At 41.3% G+C, this 16,822-nt stretch overlaps 1 protein-coding gene across 1 annotated transcript; it reads left to right on the top strand.

The window, feature by feature from the left end:
* The first annotated feature begins 5,489 nt into the window (after nt 1-5,489).
* On the top strand, nt 5,490-16,590 carry adssl (adenylosuccinate synthase, like). Its single transcript, XM_083772505.1, has 13 exons — nt 5,490-5,808; nt 6,916-7,018; nt 7,566-7,634; nt 7,823-7,873; nt 8,235-8,301; nt 8,572-8,679; nt 9,037-9,118; nt 10,917-11,043; nt 11,418-11,572; nt 12,905-13,029; nt 13,303-13,400; nt 14,456-14,605; nt 15,759-16,590. Exons 1-13 carry the CDS (start codon nt 5,575-5,577, stop codon nt 15,809-15,811), a joined length of 1,422 nt encoding a protein of 473 aa, XP_083628631.1. The 5' UTR covers nt 5,490-5,574; the 3' UTR covers nt 15,812-16,590.
* Nucleotides 16,591-16,822: the final 232 nt, after the last annotated feature.

The raw sequence follows: 16,822 nt of genomic DNA on the forward strand, positions 1-16,822 counted from the left end.
GTATTGAATCTTGTGGACCAGACCCATTGCAAGATGCTGTACTCTGTCATCGACCCTAAGCCATTCCAGCCTGTCAAAGTGGGCAGGAGTGAGGTGGCTTCGGGGGGTGAGGCCAAGTAGGAGCCTGACCAGTTTGTTTTGGGAAGTCTGGAGCCTAGTTTTAAGAGCCTTAGAGGTGCTGTGGTACCAGGAGGTGCATGCATAGTCAAAGAAACCTTGTATGAGGGCTCCTGTCAAGGTCTTCAAGGTGTTTTTGTTGACCAGTGAGGAGATCCTATAAAGGAATCTTGTTCTTTGGTTGACTTCTTTGATTATGTTGGTGGCCATTTTATCACTAAGCTACCTTCTTAATCTTCACGGTAAAAGAGGACTCGTTGGTATGGTGTGGCATTTAATACAAGGATGGCACCCATTGCGGATCAGCGGGGAGTACTATGATGTCATCTCCATATTTGGGCAAAGTTTCAAAAACTTTGGCGTTAAACAGTCCAGTTGGTTTCCGGGCCCGAGATTAGCTTCTGAAACACATTCAATACAGAGTTACAGACCCTGTATACTAATAGGATATAGCATTGTTGGGATTTGTTTGCCACTCTGAATAAGAGAACCACTAAACTGAAATCCATGTAAGGAATTTGGTTTGGCACTTGTGGTGCAACAACTCATCATTTTAACAATTAACACAGGCATACAGACAGCAGACTTACTAATATTGCAGAATATACAGACTGCATGCATTCGATAATAATACCCATAGATCAACACACTTATACCTGTAAGATGTATTTTATTCACATTGTATAGGCAAGAGAGGCCCTTCCCTCATGTCAGTATGGAATCAGGATGTTAGATTGAGGGGCAGGGCGTCCAGCCTGTTAAATATTGACTGGGTGTGTAATAATTAACTATTCCCCAACTCCTGATCTCAAAAACTGGCTGCTCTGCCTCTCAGGCCCATTGTATTGCTGACGAGTTCACCCCTAAACTTTAATCTCTCTGCTGTTATATTTTTGGGGGGATCTCTCGCTTTTGGTTGTCTTACTCTTGTATTTATGGTCTAGAGTCTTGGTGCTATGTGTTTCCACATGTCTGTTATACCACTCTAGAATGGTGTCTGCGTCGAGGCCCCCAGCCGCTCCCGAAGTCTTTGGCCTCCTCCTGAGAGATCCACTGCGCTATAATGGCATCTGAAGGTGAGTACATTTCAGGTGCAGTTCCTAACATGTATAACTGTATAATTTAATGTGCAGTATGTCTTATTCTATAACGTAAACTACTACTTCCTGGGTTAAATCCCCACTTCCCTATATGAGGCAAGTGTAATATTTGAGGAAAACTAGCCTAAGTTTGTTCAGTTTGTGCTTTAGCTTAAAAAGCATTGATTTCTCATCCATAGTGGCTAATGTATCTCATAATTCACTAATTGTATTAATTTGAAATGTAGGAAATAGTAGGCTATTTCGCTGTTTGGCAGTAGTAGAATGCGATATATGGAGTAGGCCTAGTTCTAAGAGAGAAGAGAGAGAGAAGGAGGGGGGCAGAGAGATATAGAGAGGTGGGATCAAGTGATGAGATAGTTTGATTAAAAATGACTATGAAGGAGAATAAATCACACAGCCAACTTTTAACTAAAGGTAAGACAAACTATTTTTAATTGCTTTATTGTTTTGTTTTTCTGAAGGTGCATGCAGAGGAGGTGGACAGAGATTTACTGCCAGGCAAAGTCTACAGAGATAGACTAACAACAGGGAGTGTCAGATATGAAGAGGGTTGAAAAGGAAAGCAAAATAATAGTTGAAGAACAATCAAACTTAAACTAGATTTAAACTGACAGCATAACTTTCAAAATGTGAAACACATCTTTTGGATTTTTGAAGTAAAGGAAAATGATTATCAGTCATATGAGAGGTTCAAAACTTAATAGCTAACTGTCTGACACACCCCATTGTATGTTCACACATTTAAAAGGCCCTCGTGTTGACTAGCACCATAAAACCTGTGTTATCTGCACAGGCCTTGGCCCTTTGGCCATCCTGTTGGAGGAGTGTTACTGATGATGCCGTCTATTTCAAGTCATAAAACTGGGAGGAGGAAATCAATGGGTCAAAGTCAGTTACAACTCCAGGCTGCTCAGCTAAATTGAAATCTCTGTTGCAGAGTCCAAGTCCTGACTTGACACCATTGCAGTTACTTGTACTAACTTTGTCTTTATTCTGCTTTTCGTTTCAGATGTTCCAGGCTCACTACCTCTGGATGGGGACAGGAGACAGTGTGGTATACACACTGTACACAGCATTGTCTACAGCAGTGCTGTCTCTCACACAGAGGAAGGAATTGAGTATTGTGGGGGTCATTGGCGCTCCCTGAATGTAACAGCAACTCCATGTGGAAGTTGCTTCTGTTCCAGTGGAAGTGCTGTTACTTACAAGGAGCCACCGCAGACAACTGTGACGCTCAATCTGTGAAGACATGGGGTAATAAATATAGCAGAAAAACTTTGACCTGATGTCAGTTACGCATTGTAACATTATTTTACCTGTAAAACCTTTTCTCTGTCAGACTACATCCTTGTAGCTCTGTGATGGTTTCTCCTTTCTGTTCATAGAAATTCAGTTGTCATGGCAGTACCGTAGATATGAAACACCAGACAGATTATAGTAAAGAAAAATATAAAGCAAGGAGTAAAAAAAGTATAATCGTAATAATAGAAAAGACTAGACATGTACTATAGTAAGTAAGAGATTAGGAATAAAGTACCAGAAACCAGGAGATTTAGGGCTACTACAGTCAAGATGGATCCAAGGTGTATCAAGAAAATAAATGGAACAATGGAATAAATGGAACATTTTACATTAGGGTTAGGGTAATCTGGATTTGGGTTAGGGTTACCCACATAGTGACAACAGATGTAAATGTAGAATTAGGTGGCACCTTGGTCACCAACATTTCAAGCAACTACTATTGCTATTATACTCTCCTGGTTTCTGACCCTTCTACTGTCATCTAGGAATGATCAAATTAAGACAGACGTGGAGTGGGCCCAGAAAAAGAGGCAACAATAAACTATATTGTAGCATGTTTAAGGAGCGATGTTGATGGCTTCAAAGTTCACTATTCAATGCTTTTATGCATCCAGGGAGGTGGTAAACAGTCAATCTAAATCAGATTTCAAAATGCTGTGAGTTTCATAAAAGGAATTTGCTTTGGCATTGTCTCACAACCCATCATTAAATGATGAATGCATGATTACAGTGCCAGACTACAGCAATATGCAGGATTTCTTCTCGGACATGACACAACCTACATGCAGACATTGAGAATGTCAGAGTGGGAAGCGTTGAATGGGAAGCTGGGTGATGACCTATGAATTGACAGCCAATGCTTTATGACGGCTGCCTGTCAGTTTTGTAGGCCACTCCTCAGCTTGCCTCCAAACATATACAGTAATTGTACAGTATTGCAAGGAAGCTTTGGTGATATACTGTGTATGTCACATGTTTTCAAAGAGGGAACTGCCAGGGGACCCTAAAGGGAGGTTGTACATAACATATCTAAAGCTGTTTGTGCTAGTCCCTCCTATTCTCAGCTTTGTGTCTGTGTGTATACCACAGGAATTATTTGATTGGCTGAGCATGGCATGTGATGTATGATGATATTTTTTTCAAATAAAAACTGGGTAAATATTTCTGGGTGGATGAGTCTGTCATTTGGCCTGTGAACAAACATTACATTTGATACTTGATTACTTTATTTACTGCATGTATTCTGTAAATGTGATTTACGTATGTCCATTTTGAGAATTAATTCCAAATTGCAAAGTTACCCCCAAATTCAAGGTAATTTTGGACATAATACCAGGGCTGACCATAAAATGTTGATTATCCAGACAGGAGTGGCAAAGGTTAAGATTACAGTAACCAAAGCTTCACATAAACGTGATGAAATGTGGGGATCCTTATTTTACCGTAATCACATGTGTAGCCTACTATAGCCTATGTAAACATATCAGCACTAAGCCAGCTTTCAGTTACTACCCTGGGTAAATAAAGGATTAAAAAAGTGATTCATATCAGCAGAAGAAGAGTAATAGGCTATACGAAACAAGAAAGATCAAGTTAAGGTTTAAATCTGTCACACTCCCTATGCTAGAGGCAGTGTCTGGTAAGTGGAGAGGGTCCTTTCTGGAAGCAAAACCGCATGGGACACAGTGCCACCAATTGGCAAGATATATATATCACTTTTTATTGTGTTTAGGATTATGCACATGCATATAACATTATGCATGTGTATGAGTATGTAAAGAAGTATGTTTGATTATATACCAAAGCTGTTTGGTCATTGACTCAGGGCAACATTGTACAGTTAGAACACTTTAGTTCAGGCAGGTAGGCCTATCATCCATTCCAAATACGTAGCAAGCATTTTCATGTCAAGGACCCCCATATTGATACATTAATTAAATTAGACCATGGACTCTGTATATATATATTTGGTGCCAGGGACCCCAATAACAGATTATTTTGTTAGATTAGATTTTGTACATAATATTACAACTGAACTGACTGTATTGTAGCAATTTGTAGGTGGGGAAGGGGAGATAACATTGGAGAAAGTGTATCCTATGATTTGAATACAATAGTCATTATACGTATCATCTCAGTGGGCTGGTGAAATTAATCTGACCCCACATTTTTTTGATACACGTAGAGGTTGACATGGAGAGAGAGATGGGGGAAAGACACGCAGCAACGGTCGTCGGGATCGGGACTCGAACCCGCGATCTGGATTACCAGTTTAGGTGCCTGGACTGTGTAGAATCGTTCGTAAAGAAGAAGTTCCAGGATGCGTTGTATATTACTCAGCAAGAATCTTTATTAGTTGCTAAGGAGTCGCATTTAGAGTTCAAAAGTAACAGAGTTGGACAGCTTTACTTCCAAGTTCCATGAGATGACAAGTACTCCAGACATGACACTCCAGATATGTCTCAGTATGACCCCAGATGACTGCAGATCGTTGCAAGCATTGTCTTTTATATAGTTGTGTGCATGTGTGTGTGTGTGTGTGTGTGTGTGTGTGTGTGTGTGTGTGTGTGTGCAATTAGTCCGACATATGGCATCACTCTATGAGTTGAGTTTATAACAATGTGCATTGTGCATCCTATGCAATGTGCATAGAATGACACAGACAGTGTCCCATGGCGCGTGGTTTATCACCAGACACACGTCTCAAATACCACAGAGTACACACAATATATTCTGCATAGGCCTCAAAATATCCTATAACTGCTAGGCCAGCCCGGGCCCCAGACCCAACTTTGACAACCTTGGCCTGATTGACTCTTGGTTTCACACTGGGACAGATTGTTTTTTTAAATGTTTGTTTGCTACGTCATACGACATGCGTCAGGTCTTAGAAGGGGGGGGTGGTGACATATTCGGAAGAAAACACTGACATCTGCCGGGAGAAGTCAGAAATGCACTTCCTCTGACACAAGAACCGCGCTAAAAGGACTTTCCGGCGGCGAGAGAGCAGATCAGCAGCAACACACTGTACACACACAGAGCAGACAGCAGCATGGCATCCAGCACCATGTCCAACGGCCAGGAGAAGAGCGCTTCCCTGAACGGCGAGCCGGCGACGAAGCGGCCGCGGGACTGCAGCTCCGCCGCCGCGCAGGAGGCCCTCCGCACGCCCCGGGAGCCTCGCAACAAAGTGACGGTGGTCCTCGGGGCGCAGTGGGGGGACGAGGGCAAGGGGAAAGTGGTCGACCTGCTCGCCATGGACGCGGATATCGTATGCAGGTGTCAGGTAAAAAAAGAAAAGAACAAATGCCACTATAGTGTATCCGGACCGGTCACCACCTCGCGTGGTTTGCTACCCAAAATGTCGGCTAGCTGTTCGAAGGTCAGATACTACATAGTAAATATTCATGCTGTGTGTGTGGCTGTAGGGCTCTAACGTCAGCGACCTGGATACAAAATGGCCCTGTGTGTGTGTGTGTGTGTGTGTGTGTGTGTGTGTGTGACTCCGTCGTACCACAGTGTCGCTCACGCGTTGGGAGCTTGTACGTCTGTCTGCTGCTTTCGGTGAGGTACACGGCCGTACGATGATGAAATGCAAACACCGGTTATATAATTTAGTATAGTAGTAGTATGTGAATTCGCGCGTGCGTGGGCAGTTACGCATTTGATCTTTTAACGTGTGAAAGAAGGTGGTTGTCCAGCTGGTGGTGACACACCACGCTAACTTGGGGTCTATAACAATACTAGGCTCTCATCTGTGGCCTTAAAGGCAAAGCAGCCTGTCGCACTTCCTGTGGTGTGTGAGAACTTTTTCAACTTTAAAGCTGCAGAGTGGTAATGAAATAAACGAATTGTTCATGTAATCGAGTCTATTTTACCACGAGTGTGACTGTGAACAAATGCATTGAACATTGTATTAACAGATTGCAGAATGGGTACTGTTTAAGTTAGTTACAGCAGGTCAATACAAAAACTGCTATGAGGATAAAATCGTATCAGCAAGATGGCAGATAAGATAACTAATTGCTTATAAAGCTGCAGCCCAACTTGTTTTATTGAATGAAACGGTTAGTTTATCCAATCTCTATCAATGGTACAGTATGTCCTCACATCTCCAGGGATTGTAGGTGGTGTGTGTGTGTGCCTACTCTTCCAATGAGAAATATAGACCCTTTAGTGTAGTGTAGTGTCTGGTAGGAAAACTACCGGGTGACCAATCTGGGTTCACTTCAAATCCCAGAGGTAGTACATTAAAGTCACAGATTGCATCTTTAACTTTCTACAGACAGTTTATCATCTCATGATGGCTCACTTCCTTCCCCCTTTTTGAATGGTGATTGTCCTTACATTGTCAAACCATCATTAAATGCTTCTATAAATGTTTTCTCTCCAGGGCGGTAACAATGCAGGTCATACCGTGGTGGTTGATTCGGTGGAGTATGATTTCCACCTGCTGCCAAGTGGTGTGCTGAACAAGAAGGCACTGTCCTTCATTGGTAGGTCACGCTGCTTGTCACACATTTCTTTCACAGCTTCCTTTGTTCTAGTAGCGCCATGAGGAGGAAGTCCCTTGGATTTCTCGGCCCTGTGACAACAGTGTCACACTGTGCAGTGTGTGACCTTTTGAATGTACCACAGTACACCGTAAAATGCTCTGCTAATTTAAGTCTGAGAGTGTACTAATGCAGAGGTTCCCAAATCTTTTAGCTCAAGACCCGAAAGAGAAATTGGAGTTTGCCAGGGACACAAACTAGTGAAAATAGCAGATCTACAAGCTCGCCACGTTGTGAGCTTGTAAATAGTCTGTTTTCACTATTATGGAAGTAATAGTACTTTTTGGAAAATGTTGGAATTGTTTTTAAGTGATAAAGGTATTTATTTGCGACGCATACATTTTTGTCCGTAACCCAAAGATGGGTCCTGACCCACTCTTTGGGAAACGGTGTTCTAATGGAACCAAAGTGTCCATTTGTGTGACTGAAGAGAGCATAAACAATGTACATGCATAGTCTGCTTCAGTAATATTTTCTGTCTGTAACACAGGTAATGGGGTGGTGATACACTTACCTGGTCTCTTTGAAGAGGCTGAAAAGAACCTGCAGAAAGGAAAAGGTGCGCTTTTAATGGAAACCGCCAATATGCCATGTTGTTTAGTGTGTTTAGTCATTTGGAATATATAATTGAAATGCGTGATTTTTCTTGTCCAACCCTGCAAGGATGGGAGGAGAGGTTAAATATTTCTGATTATGCTCACATTGAATAAATAATTCAAATGTGATTTTTGTGATTTTCTTGTCCAGCCCTGCAAGGATGGGAGAAGAGGTTAAAGATTTCTGATCGTGCTCACATTGGTAAGTTTTATTTGTATTGCCCTGCATATCTCAAATGTTGGGAAACTCTTGCAGACTCCACATCATGTGATATATAAATAAATATTGCATAAGAGGAAGGAACCCCCTTGCACACGGTACAATATAAACGAGGATAAAACTTGGTCAAAGGCTTGGTAAAGATTCTGTAAATAATCTAAAGATACTGTATAGTAATGTTACACTAACATTTTAAGCCTGCTTGGAGCATGCTAGGGACATTTACTTCAAATCAGCTTCAGCAGCTCTCGACTTAAGTCTATCCACAATGACCACTTCATAATTGTTTCATTTGTCACAATGGCAGTTTTTTTCTGATGGTCTGTTGATTTTCCTTCTGCAGTGTTCAACTTCCACCAAGCTGTGGATGGGATCCAGGAACAACAGAGACAGCTACAGGCAGGAAAGAAGTAAGTGTCACTGCTAAAACATAACCACTCAAACCCTATACTTAGCTGACCACATTTCCATGCATGCTATACTAGGCCCTCCACTAAATGATCTTAGTTTTGTAGATCTGCTCTTTTTGCTGGATGTTGGCCTCAGAATAGGGATGCTAGGGTGTGTTGTATTCATTTAACTTTTGGCACCACAAAATTGCTTATTTATCTGAGCTAAATCTTGACAAATATGAACTAGTACTGATGATAACTTTCATTATTTTGCTGTTTGTGATCCAGTTTGGGAACAACCAAGAAGGGCATTGGCCCCGCCTACTCCTCGAAAGCAGCTCGGAACGGTCTGAGAGTCTGTGACCTTGTCTCTGACTTCAAGGTCTTCGAGGAGAAGTGAGTGTGTTGATTTTATAGTGATTGTGGGGTTTGGACAAATGGCCAAATATATTGAATATGCTTGAATTAAAAAAATAAAAATGTTTTGGGTAATTGTGTACTTTATAAAGACAAAGTAAGAGCAGGGTGCTGGAATCGAACTGAAGACTTGGACACAGTGGGAAATAGAATAATTGTGTGCAGTACGCAGCACCCTGTTTCAAGTTTAAACATTTCAAAACAATGGAAGGACAAATTCTTGTGGAACACGATAATGTAACTACCAGTAACCACATTTGTGCTTAGTAGGAAGTATGAGTTATCTTGAATGCAGATTGCTTAGACAAAGTCCCGTTTATTTATTTTTAAATGTAGGTTCCGTGTGTTGGCTGAGCACTTCCTGACAATGTACCCTAATCTGAATGTGGACATTGATGGTGAGCTGCAGCAGCTGAAGGTGAGTGGAGCTCAGCATGTGATTTCTATCTTTCCCCATGCCTGTAAAAGAGTGGACGCTATTATCCTTGTTTAAGATACTGTAGGCAACACAGAAAGAAATCTGAGGAGATGGGATACAACAGTGGTTCACAAATGGTATGTGAGACACTCAATCCGTGCCTTGGGACAACCACATTATTGCAGTTTATACAAATTATTTAGTTTAATTTACTCAGAACTTTGTGTCCATCCCAATTTAATTCTATACCCCAACAAATCCATTTCAATTTGGCTATGTGCTAATATCCCCATGCAGTGTCCATGCATTCTACTGTTTCTCAATAGTCCACAGACTACTAGTGGTCATTGGCATAATTAGGCCTGTAGGTGGTCCTCCAAGGGAAAATAAAATTAAAATGTAAATTAATAAATATAATAATAACATAAATAAAATACCTTTTTGTTCTATGTATTACAAATGTTAATAGTATATTATAAGTCCAACTGTAAGAAAATATTTGAATTAATAGGTGTGGTGTGGGAGAATACAATACATGTTTTATTCTATTGCCTTGTATAGCAGTTTTGGTTTGGTTGATTTGTCATTTTAAATGTGCTTTAGAAATAAACTTTCAGTTGAGATGTGCCCATATAATCAATAATTAAATCACGCCCTTAGGCGTGATTTAATTTGTTGCATGATGCTACTAAAACATATCAAGCCCAGGCATAACAGAAATATGCTAGTGGTCCAGACAATGTATGAATGAGCAGGCAGATGTGATTATATGGGCACATCTCAACTGAAAGTTTATTTCTAAAGCACATTTAAAATGACAAATCAACCAAACCAAAACTGCTATACAAGGCAATAGAATAAAACATGCCACAATAAACTTAAAGTACAACAAGGTAGAAAACTGAAGAGAATGCAGTTTTATATCAGCTTTTCCAATAATGATGACTCAATCAGGCAATCTGGTAGACTTCCCCTTGAGATTCTAATTCCCTTGTCTGTGAAATCTCTTGACCTCTGACTTCCCAGTAACTGACAACTTAGTGGGTTTCCTATGGCAAACTTTCCAATGGGTTTCCCCAGGCTTTATGTTTTTAGCCAAATGAAAATAAAAGCCTGGGTACTGAGACAACTGGCATGGACTTGTCACCATGTCATTTAGAGCACTGTAACTGGAAGAATTACCTACAAATGGTAAATGCATGGTCAGGGACCACATGCATGATGCAATACCTCCACAGACCAGTGAGACCACCTCACCTGTTGAACTGCAGTATAGCAATGATTACTATCTAAATATAGAATATCTCTGGACATGAGATTGTTTTCAACTCAATTTCAATTCCATATTTTCCAATATACTGTAGCATAATGAAATGCATTAACTTAATCCATGGTGATATGGTGCAGTACATTTAGGCGATAAAAATAGATTATGGCACTGGCATTCGTCGCTGCCCAAGGTTATCCAACCAAGGGCAACTGTGAATTTCCTTGGTGGTAATTTGTCATAAACAAACCGAAAAGGAACTGTGGCAGCCATGCAGAGTTCCACAGTGACGTCTTCTCTCACAGTGACAGTTCAGCGCACGGTCCCGAGCACTTTTGCTTTGACTGATTGGACCTGTTTTATCAGCCCGTGGGGTTAACAGACTTCCCTTTCTCTGTCCTTTCATCACCCTCCTCCAAAACATAAATGCAGGAGGGAAAAAAATGCATTCATTTTCAATTGAAGTGGGACAGTTATGTAGTACCGGTACTCCCACATTTACCTATGGAATGGTTCTGCTGTTTTCTACAGGCCTATGCTGAGAAATTGCGTCCTCTAGTGACCGATGGGGTGTACTTCATGCACAAAGCTCTTACTGGACCCACTAAGAAGATCCTGGTGGAGGGGGCCAATGCTGCCCTCTTGGATATCGACTTTGGTGAGCGATTGTGGGATCTCTATCTCTCCCTCCATCTCTATTTATTTGGGGGCGGGGAAGGGTGGTGATAAATAAACCTGCACATGTTAAAGCCTGGTTTCCATTTAATGCCTATAATCTAATCATTTGCAAACACTTGCATGCTCGCTCAGACCATTTCTCGGTCCTCTCTAAACTGGATCGCCAGCCAAGGAAAATTAATAAATAATCAATGTTCTTGGCAACACACACTTAGAATTGAATAATGAAGTTCTTAATAATTAATTGCTTCATGTTTGTCTAATTATCACTGTCCTTTTAATGATTGTGCAGACATAAAACTGACGGAATTGCTTTAACATTAAGATTGTGCTTTTTTCCCCTTTTTCTCCCAGGGACTTATCCATTTGTGACATCATCAAACTGCACCGTGGGAGGAGTATGTACTGGGCTAGGTGTGCCACCTTCCCATGTGGGCAGAGTATACGGTGTAGTCAAAGCTTACACCACCCGGGTGGGAGTTGGGGCATTCCCCACAGAGCAGGACAATGTGAGTAGAGGGACAACATTGATCAGTGTACGTTCATTAACCACTTTCAACTTGGCATCCCCATTTTAGGTATGTCCATTATAGGCAATAATATATATTTAAAAAAGGACACGTTGTGAGCTTGTTGATCTGCTATTTTCGTTATTCGTTGTATGGCAAAGTATAACCTTTATGGCGTTAGGTGATTATTGCCTCTCTTGTGCCTGAGAAAGGTCCCACTCAAATTGGGTTTACTTTTTGGCTTATAGCGTGACATACCCCCAGGAAGGAGATAACTCATTGTCGTCTTTTTAATTGAGGCAAAGGGGCCTGTATCCCTTTAGGAACCTAGGCCATTCTGGAGTGAGAAAAGGGCATCAGACCTGAAGTACAGGCAAATCTACAGCCGAAGCAGTTTCATAACACTGCTGACGTATAAGCTAGCACCACCTCCAGTTACGAGCAGAGGCTGGACTTTCAGGACTGCATTTCTAGGACTCTAGTTATTTATGTCAGGGACGGAGTGCTTATTTTATTTCTCAACATCCTGCATATGTGCAATTTCAAAATAGGTGATGAACTATTTTGTCTACCATGGCTTACCAAATCGGACAAGTGCTCGTTGTCGTGCGGGGCCTTGTTCAGGCAAATCGAGTCCTTGCTGTCGTTACCTGCCTTGTTTTCCATTATTGTATTAATATTTTAACACACAAAAAAGCCCATCTAAATTTAACATAGAACTCAATCCACAAATCCAAAAACAATTCTGTAGATGGGGTTTTTAATGTTTAAATATGGTTATTTCTGGTCTGGGCTGTGAAGCTCAAGCTGCCAGGGTTGTATATTTGCTGGGGTCGTAGGTCTGACATGGCTTCTTAATTTTAGCGTTACTATACATTTTAGCGTGACTTCATGTTAATTTGCATATTTATGCATGGTGTGACAAACGCAGAATTAACTCTTTAAATCTGCAATCCGTAAGTTTATGTCCTCTCCTGACAGACGGGAGTAATTGTAACTGTGGCGTCACAGTTGCAATTACAGTAACCATGACCCCTCATTCAAGAGGGAATCCCTGCTAATACAGGGTTAATATTCAGCTTCAGGCAGGGCTACTCATCATCCAGGTGGTGTCCTTCACAACATCAGTGTCTAAATGTATCAATGGAAGAGTAGAGAGACCGCCTTCAACCACTGCAGATGTACTTCATGTTCTTTACTACACAGATTGTTTAAAATACAGTTTCATTCATGAAAATAAGTTCCGGATTGCAGCTTTAATATCAATCCATTACTCTGTCCCATTGATTGGTGCTCACAGCTGAGCAGTGTGCATTCTCTTCTGCGATTCAGGAAACTGGGGAGCTGTTGCAGTCCAAGGGGAGGGAGTTTGGTGTCACCACCGGCCGCAGGCGGCGGTGTGGTTGGCTGGACCTCATCCTTGTCCGATATGCACACATGGTCAATGGCTTCTCTGCGTAAGTGAGCAGTCATCTTGACTTGATTTGTTGTGAATGGAGAATTGAAACTGCAGCATGTTATCTATATAATGATACAATTCCTGTTTATTTGACCTGAGCCTACAGTATATCCTGACGGGTGTGGCATAGATTTATTCCCATAAAGGGGTGACTACAAAACCATTCTATGATGCATCATTTATGTCATTGACTACAACTACAGTTAGTGTTATACCTCATGTGTTTATGTTATGTGCCAAAACAATGTGATGGTTTCTCTTTGTCTTCCAGCATCGCTTTAACGAAGCTCGATATTCTGGACACGCTGCCCGAAATCAAAGTGGGCGTGGCATACAGCGTAGATGACAAACCCCTTCCCAGCTTCCCTGGTAGGTCATACATTTATCATGTAGGGGTGTAACGGTCATGATTTGTTTTAGTCGCACAAACATTTTATTAGTGTATGATATAGTCGAGTTGTGATGTCAGTGCTTTGAATCCCTTCCAAAACTGATGTGTTTCATATTGTCACTCACTAACCCGGTCTTCACCATCTCTACATTGTGCTGTAATGAATCGCAATTACCTTAATTCGTAAATCGTATTTAACACCTTGAGGGCCCGGGCCTCAAGGTGTTACCTCAAGGTGTTAGAGGTGTCAGCAAGCGCCTCTAGGCTGCAGAGAGATGCGATCAGTTTTCATAGCACTAATTTGGGCACATCACCGTGCACTTGAATTTGACGGTGATTTACGTCATGGGCCCCGATTGGTGTTAATACTGAAAATACTAGTGTTTTCAGAATCAAAAACAAGTGTAAACTGCTGCATCAATACTTATCGACTTTAAGAATTCTCATACATTTATTCCATGGCAGCACAATGGATAGCAGCAGTAGTATTTGAACCATTTGGTGGTGATAACATTTTGTAACTTTCCTGCTCAGATACCAAATGTATCTGATGTTGCCGCAGGCTGGTGGAATCGGATATGACGAACAAGATTCACTTTGAAGAGCGACTTCCTCATTATGTCCACTCAGATTCTAATTGGGTTCTTCTATTTACATACAGTGCAAAGCTCTTGTTTTACATGTGGCACAATATGGATTCAAAATCATATTCCAATATTTGTCAAAGGTTGTGATTCATGTAGATACTATGTAACATTTATTTAGGCTTATTTTACTCTTCTCCTAGAAACCCTTTAGGCTTAGAATAAATCCTAACCAAATTTTCGTAATCGTACTGGGAAGGCAGAGAGATTTGTAATGTATTGAGGTGCAATAGCAGATTGACAAGCTCACAATGTGATGAGTGGTGAGCTTGTAGATCTGATCTTGTATACTTTGCCATTTTTAGAAAAAATCGTCAATGTTTGACAACTCTTGAACGTTAACGGGCTACAAAATGTTTCTCACTATTAGCAATGTGCTTCTATTCCAGCCAACATGGATGTTTTGACCCGGGTAACGGTGACATACGAGACGTTACCTGGGTGGTGTTGCAGTACCGAGGGGACGCGGAGCTTTGATGACCTGCCCTCCCAGGCTCAGAACTACATCCGCTTCATTGAGGATTTCCTGCAGTTGCCAGGTTGGTGAAAACCACACTCCTATTTTGGGTATGCCATTACAGGCAATAAGGAAAAACATCACACCCATGTGAAGTAAGTGGTGCAACTCACAGGAACGCACCCAGGGTGCCGGCCCGATTCCGGCGAGCCGCCCCGTGTCCGAAACGGTTGAGAAATGACAGAGTTACCGTGTGGGGGTCCCTCTACTGTACTGTACTGTCATTGTACTGTACTGGCACACCCGAAATCACCATATATACAGTTAATATGTGCGTTTGTTAGGTTGCACCCACCCACTCACCCACACATAGTCACTTAAGGAAGTGGTTGCACCACTTAAAAAGCTTAGCTCTGTCTGATATAATCCCAATTGTGTGTGTGTGTGTGTGTGTGTGTGTGTGTGTGTGTGTGTGTGTCCGCGCCCGTGCCAGAATTCAGCTGGGTCAAAGGTTTTGTTCATTTAGCTGGGCAATTAATGTAGATGGTGCATGTTATTTGCCGTCACTAGGTTCTTGAGCCAGCTACGGCTACATGACATCTGGCTTAAGTGGGGGGCATCTTCTGTAGTATTGTTACATTAAAGGACCATACCGCTGTCCATGCATGCATGCTTATATCATAAATAAACATGGGCCAATTTCCCACTAATTAATTTCTTTTTTTTTGTTGCAATGTCTTGTTGCAAGTCTTTAATTCATCACTGAACATAATGTCACAATTATTTTTGTGAAATCGTTTCTCCAGGGACCATCTTTGGGTAGACATTTCAAATCCATCCATGTTTTTAAATGCACATTGCACTTAATCTTTTCTCCAGGGATCATCTCCGGCTAGACTTTTCAAATCAATTCATGCTTTAAAATGCACTTAAACGCAAAATACATGCAATGATATTGTGTGTTGAAGTATGTTTTGAAGTCTGCAAGTTGATCATGTTCAGCAGTAATATCTGGTGATCCGTTTAGAACACAACCTATTAACTTGGCCAGTACATCATTACTTACTTCCCTTTGGTGTCTCAAAAATCTGGATCCTATCCGACCAAAGGTCTGGCATCGGCCGGGCTCTAAAACCATGAGTCATAGTCAGTGCATGGGCCACTGCTAGTATGGTTTTGCATGGAGTCGAACTGTTTCTCAATTTGCAAACGTATTTATCATTTTGTGCTTTCAGTGAAATGGGTTGGAGTTGGTAAATCCAGAGAGAGCATCATCAAGCTTTTTTGAGCTCATTTGAAGAAGGCGGATTTGGGGAAGCTCTCCGTCTTTCCAATGATGAGAACGGCTGCCCGCCCGGACAAGAACTGTATGTTTCAACCCCTAATAACATGGCGAGTTTAAAACTCACAACTATTGTGCTACACAAAAGAGAACGCATCACCAGCTAAATTACTTGTAACATTTTTTTTAATAGCTTCGTTGCATCGTTCACATTTCCAATTATTCCTCATAGATGCAATTTTTTTCTGCATTCCACAAAGTCTTTTCTATATTTATTAGGCTAGTAAATTTTAATAGTTGGTGATATGGTTCAGTCAGTCTTTGACTGCACCCAGTCTAAATTTTCAGTTGTCACATCTGCAGCTCTAGGATCAGCGTTGCCCAGTTGGGCTGATGTGTGCAATCCTCAGTGTGTGGCTGTTTGCAAAACAATCTGGTGGATAACAAAAATGTAAAGAGAGCTGGTTCACATGGACTTACAAGTGTAATTTCCCCATGTTGGTCTCTCAAATTCAAATTGCTCAATGATGCTGACATGTCCAAAATTTTCAGGTTTGATTGTGTAATATACATGCCAATATCAGCTTAAAATTGCTGTCTTCATTTGATGCAACATTTTAAAACTCTTTTATATAATATGTAGGAAGCCGAAGGGTTTTCCTTTTATGTACATACTGTTGGCTTCAATACAATTCCAAATGTTACCCATAGCATTCCATTCATAATTCAAAACGATGAATAACCTTTACTGGTTTCAATTGAAACAAATAAATGTGTTCTGAAAATTGTTGTTCATTATTATTAGTTTTTTTTTTTTCTTTCTTTCTTGAGCACTGGTTCACAATGTTGGGTACAGCAGGTCCAAAAATGGGTAGAGGCCCTCAGGGAAACACACAGTGCCCGGTTCACACCCCTGTCTTTGTGTTAAATGTCCATGAGGAAGACACCTAACCCCCTGACTGCTCCCCAAGTGTTGTACTACTCACAGAATTACCTGGAGTTGTTGTGGGTGGACTG

The sequence above is a fragment of the Protomyctophum parallelum genome (genome assembly GCF_964188405.1).
Source record: "Protomyctophum parallelum genome assembly, chromosome: 1".
Classification (NCBI taxonomy): Eukaryota; Metazoa; Chordata; class Actinopteri; order Myctophiformes; family Myctophidae; genus Protomyctophum; species Protomyctophum parallelum.

What these genes read in the sequence shown, in the direction of transcription:
- adssl (XM_083772505.1), top strand. Translation starts at nt 5,575, where the DNA reads ATGGCATCCAGCACCATGTCCAACGGCCAGGAGAAGAGCGCTTCCCTG. An exon ending in CAGCTACAGGCAGGAAAGAA is followed by an intron (nt 8,302 to 8,571) that starts GTAAGTGTCACT and finishes TTTGTGATCCAG; the next exon opens with TTTGGGAACAACCAAGAAGG. An exon ending in GTGAGCTGCAGCAGCTGAAG is followed by an intron (nt 9,119 to 10,916) that starts GTGAGTGGAGCT and finishes TGTTTTCTACAG; the next exon opens with GCCTATGCTGAGAAATTGCG.